The sequence below is a fragment of the Gekko japonicus genome, unplaced genomic scaffold (genome assembly GCF_001447785.1).
Source record: "Gekko japonicus isolate JY-2015 unplaced genomic scaffold, Gekko_japonicus_V1.1 scaffold2774, whole genome shotgun sequence".
Taxonomy (NCBI): domain Eukaryota; kingdom Metazoa; phylum Chordata; class Lepidosauria; order Squamata; family Gekkonidae; genus Gekko; species Gekko japonicus.
In genome coordinates, this window is record NW_015173759.1 from 155,150 (window position 1) to 161,601 (window position 6,452).

Below are 6,452 nucleotides of genomic sequence, written 5' to 3' on the forward strand. Positions count from 1 at the left end.
ACGCCAGGGCGGGGTTCCCCCCGGGGCCCGATTCCACCACGGCGGAAATCGGGCCTCCAAAGCGGGGGTTTCCCCGCCCCCACTTGGCAGCCCTAGACTCTCCTGAGGCTGCAGCATGAAAGGGATCTGTACTTCATGCAGCCTCATGTCTTCTTGCAGATGTGCGCAATTCTAACATGGTGTTTTTAAGTTTTAGACCTCGTGTCCAAGTAGGTTGACAGGGATGGAGATTTTCATTCTCATTAAATACTTGAAGTGCTGTTTTTCACACACACACACACACACACACACAAAATGGATGTGGACTTGAACCAGTTTCATTACCCCTATTGAAAAAGGCGGCATTTGGGCTCCTCCGGAGAGGGCGTGGCCTCTTTTGATTTAAAAGTCTGGGGGTGGTAGGGAATATGTGCGATCCAGATGTCCGTGACATCATTGCATGGATATGTTAAGCACTAAATGCCATCTCTGCATTGTGTGCGGAAATAATTCTGTTCAGGCAAAGCAGGACTATATCCCTGAAATGTCATGGATATAGATTCGTAGCCTGTCCTGTCCCACAGCACTGGGGTGGGTAACAGTAGCAAAAAGAGCTCAGCAAAACAGATTTTTTTAAAAAAAAATGCCAACCCACCTTTTTATTTTCTTGCACCCCACAGGAAGTTTGGCCTGATTGCCTCTTTCCCTTCCTCCAGGAGAGTTTATACTCATTTTTGAAGTTCGGTTCCCCACTGCTCTTTGGGCCTGTCTGCTTTCTTAGGGAGGGGGGCCGGCGTTGCGTGTAAGGGCCATGTTTCACCACATAACCTTTTCCCGTCCTGGCACACCCTCCAGAAAAGCCCTTTCTCTGGGAGAACTTGGTGGTCCTTTGCATTCTTGAATCCGTAGCCCGTTCCCCCCCTTCATTCTGCTACTCCTGATCCTACTTTCTCACCAGCTCTCTTTTCTTGAACTCCATCCTTCTTTGTTTCCTCAGCTCCCTCCTTTTCAATCCATCACATGCTCTGTCCTATTCTCACCCTTGTCCATCCCCATCCCCCATGGCCTACCAGGCATTCCTAATTCAACAGCTTCTCTTCATAAGTCTGGTGTGGGTGTATTTTACCACAGCCCCTTCCCTCAGCTCCATGTTTTCAGCTTTCCTCATGTTTCCAGATCCTCCCCATCCTTCCCTCAGGATTGTGTATCCACTCTTTTCTTTGTTCCTTTCCTTCAGCTGCCCTGCCTCTGTGCGCCCAGTTCACTGGTCTCCCTGACACTTAGCGCCTGTGCTTGTGCTGTTCATATCATCCCTTAGAACCTCTTAAGATTTTTCTTCTATCCAAATTAGTAACTTTCCTTCCCTCACAGTCAGAAGCCAGACTGTGAACGTCCTGTGGCTGACAATGTAATTCCTTGAGCAGTTGCATTGTTCGTGAATATTCTGTGTCATCACTCACAATGGGCTCGCCTCCACTGGCTTGAAGCAGAACCGGGCTGAGAAAAAAAACACGAGCTATTTGTCCAAAAAAAGAAAAAAGGCAAACGAGTCAGGTTTTCCAAGCTCTGAATGACTCAGAAGAGTCATTCCCTTCCCATCCTTCCTGCTTGGTAGTAGTATTGGTGCTGGCAGTCGCTGGCCAACCCAGTGACTGGCAGGAAAAAAGTGTCTCCCCCACCCATTTTCCCTCTCTTCTCCTCTTCACCAGTGTCTTTTTGCATCTCACTTTGGCAGCATCCAGTGGGTGCCTGAGGCCCTGGGAAATGTGGTACTTGGGGATCCAATATTAGGCATACCTTCCAAGTGGGGCCTGGGGATCTCCCACTATTACAACTGATCTCCAGACAATGGAAATCAGTTCCGCTGAAGAAAATGGTTGCTTTGGAGGTTTGGTGTAGTGGTTAGGAGCACGGACTCCAATATGGGAGAACCGGGGTTGATTTTCCCACTCCTCCACATGCAGCTGCTGGTGTGACCTTGGGTCAGTCATAAGTTCTTTCAGAGCTGTTCTCTCAAGGACAGTTCTCAGGAGAGCTCTCTCAGCCCCACCTACCTCACAGGGTGTCTGTTGTGGGGAGGGGAAGGGAAAGGAGATTGTAAGCTGCTCTGAGACTCCTTCGGGTCGTGAAGGGCGGGGTATAAATCCAATCTCTTCTTCTTCTTCATTGTACCCTGCTGAGGTCCCTCCCTTCCCAAAACCCTGCCCTCCCCAGGCTGCACTAGCAGAATTTCCAGATATTTCCCAACCCAGAGCGGACAACCCTAACTCTGGATGATGACAAAACAGCATTTGAGGCAATGGAGAGGAGGAGGGGGAGCCCAGGGAGGGAGGGAGGGAGGGAGAGGAAACATCCCTGTCCAGGGGCTGGCTGGTTAGCTGGGTTTATATATTTTATATCTTTAGAAAATGTACACGCCGCCTCTCCAGGAGCTTGTGGCTCACAAAATAAAACATGATAAAACCATAAAAACAAACACAACCATCATTAAAATTAAAAAAACCACGAACGGGCAAAACCATAAAAATAGCATAAAACAACGTCCAAGGGGCCTAAAAGGATCCTCATAAAACAGCCCTCAGGTTTTCAAAGCAGACTGTTAAAAGCACTTTTAAAAGATCAGACCCCTAAGTTAAAAGCCTGGATGAAAAAAATAAATGTTTGGGCCCAATTGCCTAGAAGAAAGAAGGATATATGCTGGGCGAGCCTCGTCAGGGAGGGCGTTCCAGAGGTGCCACCACGAAAAAAGTCCTGCCTCTGGTTGCCATCCATCTCACCTCTGCAGGTAGGGGCACAGAGAGCGTGGCTTGCAGGGAGGATCTCAGCTGGCAGGCTGGCCGCTTAGGCTACCGGATAGTCATCACAGGCAGCCGGGATTCCTGAGAAGAGCCTGAGGGAGTGAGGGTCTCCTTCAGGTAGGGTCTCTGTCTTCATTAGTGAGGAGTGAGGCAGCTCTGTCACCCACACATCTCTTGTGACCCCTTTTCTGCTTGTTATTTTAACCCCTTGAAGGACCTGAGCTGCTTCTTTGTGTTGTGTCAGCAGCAAAGTTGCCTCCCCAGCACAGGCCTCTCTCCCTTCCCTCCTAGGGTTGCCAAACTCCAGGTGGGCTCTAGAGGTCAGTAAGACCACAGGGAGAGGAAAACAAACCTGACCCAAAAACTGGAATCCAGAACCAAAAGGGTGAGAAGAAAGTCTAATGAAGGGCCAATATTAAAAACCTAATAAAAACCTATACAAAAATACAAGTATTTATTAGAAAGACAGTTAAAAATGTACATAAGGGCCCAACGAAAGCCTTGTAAAAAACTATAGCCTAAACACAAGGGCCAATACACATGACCTGACGCGTTTCTGCCCTATTGGGGCCTTCTTTAGAGGTCAAACAATATTGAGGTACACATAACTTAAATATATATTGCAATAAGATAACCTACATATTGCAATAAGATAACCAATAAGTGAATAATGGACCAGGAAGAGGAAGGTTAAACAGCAAAATCTAAAGACACATGACAAAGATGTTCGTGAGGCCTCAAAAGGTGAAAGTCATGTGTCTGGTGCCAAATGCACAGTTGCTGTGTTAGAACATCTTCCAGTTAAGGTCCAAAAACCACCTGTGTGGCTATCAAAGTCAGAGCTAGAGTGTCCTCAAGCAAACAGCAGTGCTGAGGTCTAGAGGTCACCCAGGATCTCCAGACAACATGGAGCACTTCCCTTGGACAAAATGGCTGCTTTGGAGGGTGGACTCTGTGACATTATACCCTGCTGAGGCTCCTCCCCTTCCCAAACCCCACCCTCCCAAGGCTCCGCCTCCATATCTCCAGGAATTTCCCTTCCCGGAGCTGGCAATCGTATTCTCTCCCTTCACAGCAGTTCTTTGCTATTCTGTGGTGTTGTTGGTTAACAGTTCGCGTTTCCTTATGAGCGTCTCTTGTCAGCAGGCAATGAACTTTGTCCACTTGGCCTGCTTTTGACAACAGGAAGACAGAAACGGGGGGGTTCATCTTGTCTGGTACATGAGGTTGACTGTTATGCACGGTGTGCCCTGGTGATGGAGCAGGAGACAGCAGACCTAAATCCTCAGTTAAAATTTTTAATGATTCTTCAGGAAAGGATTTAGTATGACTTTGTCGCTGCCTCAGTTTAGCTGGTCTGAATGGACAGAAGAGGGATTTCTGAGGCGCGCATTTCCTGCCCTTCTCAAGGCCAAGAGCCTGTGTGTGTGAGTGCAGCTTGCCCAGTTTTCAGAGAACTGGCTGCCGACCCAACTGGCTCGGAGTGCGCGGGGTGGAAGCTGCGGCATTTCCTGGTCTCGTCCGTCGCTGCCAAATGTTCTGTCACGTCAAGTTCTGGCTTGAGGGGAAACAGTAGATGCCATAAGAGTGCTGCTGGTGCTTTCAAGAGGACCCCTCCCCTCTTTTATGAACCACACCAAAAGACGATGCCGTCCTGCTCATATTCGCAGTGCTTTTGTCCCACTTAGAAATTGGGCCAACGAGCAGCTCTGTCTCCTCTGGTGGGGATCCATGAGCCCACCCTGGGTCCCACAAATTTTAAAGCAGGAACCGCCACAGCAACAACATTAATCGTTTGCGAATTCCCGAAGCCGATCCGTTCTCGAAGTATGTTCTGTGGTGAAGTCCCGCCACATTGTGCAAGGGATAGCTGTGGTCTCTTGGCCTTCTGTTGCACGAGGGTCACATGGGTTATTTGCATGGCAATATTTTTGGTACTCTGCAGAAAGCCACGCAGAAAGAGAATTTGGAATGAGAGGAATTGCTCAAATTCAAAGCTCCTAACCTTGGAGTGAATATAGCTAGAGTTTAATGATCTTGACTGTGGAGGATAACTGCTGCTGTTGCTGGAAATCACACAAAGATAACTTCCAAACCAGTTTTAGGCTTCTTAGCAGGAAACCAGGATAGAAAGAGGCACTAAAAAATCCTGTCTACAGGCCTGTTTACCTGTATCATGCCTCTTTTGGCCTATAGCCCCATTCAGCCTGTTGAACATATTTCTCGGTCCTCTTGTTCAGGCCAGTTGAAGATAGCTCTCTTGGATAAGGGTGGGGTTGAGCCCATGCTCCAATCTACAGGCAAATGCCCTTTTTTTACTGAAACTGAGCAGGGTATGGGAGAAAAAAAGTAAGAACCTCTCTTTCTAAGCTTTTAGTCCACAGCCTCTAAACTCAGCTGACTTCAGAGAGCTCCCGCTGGGTGGGTATTATGACTCGGCTCCACCGATTGTTGATTATAGGAGAAATCAGCAGGCATATTAAGAAAGCATCTGATTCATTCCTGAAAATCATATTTTTTCTGCTCTACAAAGTCTTGCCTTGGATTGATTCCCCCCCCCGCCTTTGTTTTTCAGGGTGATTTGGGACCACAGGGTGACCAAGGCCGTGAAGGACCATTTGGACCACCTGGAGAACCAGTAAGATGTCGTCAGCCTTTTTTAAATCCCGTGTCTCCTGTATGGGCAAAGGAGAGTCAGAATAAAGGCTCAGAAATAGGGTTGCCGTTTGCCCAGTGGGGGTGGGGGATCCCCTGATTTTATGGGCTCCCGCCCACCGGCCAGCTGGGAATCAACGACGCTGCACACAACATGGAAGTGACGTCAGCGACATGGGGGGGTGACACTCTGGATTTGGGCAAAACTCTATGGTTTGATGCTGATTTTACCATAGAGTTTTGCTCAAAATCCAGAGCATTGCCCCCAATGTGCCGATGTCACTTCTGGGTGATGCAGGCACATTGTGTGGAACATCACTATTTCGGGGAAAATGGGGGGCAACATCACTTCCCACTCCCGGAACATCTCCCCCATCCTCCCGCTGATGGGTGAAAGAGACCTGGCAACCCTCCTCAGGAAAGAGTAGAGCAACCAGGCTAGGTCTGCCGTGGTCTACTACCAATCTTCTCTGTAGGGCTGCCAAGCAGTTTCTGGCGATTGCTAGAGCTACCCTTGTCACTTCTGGGTAACTCTAGGAATCACCAGGAACTCTGTGGTCAGAACTTCTGGTAGGTAATGGAGGCCTTGTTTTTTCTTTTCAATTTGTCTCCTCAGGATTTTCTCCCCCCTCCCCCTTTTGGCCCAGTTTCCACCCATCAGTCAGCCAATTGCCTGGAGGTCTCCCACCATAAGTGGGCAAATGGGAACCCTACTTCTCTCCTCTTCCATCTTGGGGCCTTCCTATCTCTGTCACACAGACAAAGCTGCAAATGGTCTTTGTGTAAGAAGTTCCCAGACCACCACAGGAAAGCTCATTGCAGCTCATTTATATTTTTAATGAATGTTTAGTGTGTTTGATTCCACCATTAAAGGGCAGTCAAATAAGACATGGTTCTTCCTCATCATAGATCAAGTTTTTATATTCCCCTCAAACACTACCAAGGAACAGGGAAGCACCGCAGTGGAACTTATACATCTGCATTTAATTTCAACACAACACTTAACTGAGTGCCTCAGGT

General features: G+C 48.2%; 1 protein-coding gene across 1 annotated transcript in view; it reads left to right on the plus strand.

Annotated features, from left to right (window-relative positions):
- COL6A1 (collagen, type VI, alpha 1) overlaps positions 1 to 6,452 on the plus strand; it is a 79,257-nt gene that overhangs the window by 44,736 nt on the left and 28,069 nt on the right. Inside the window, exon 20 of the mRNA XM_015423507.1 lies at positions 5,353 to 5,415. Within this exon, the coding sequence (XP_015278993.1) occupies positions 5,353 to 5,415 (63 nt within the window). The remainder of the gene's footprint in view (positions 1 to 5,352; positions 5,416 to 6,452) is intronic.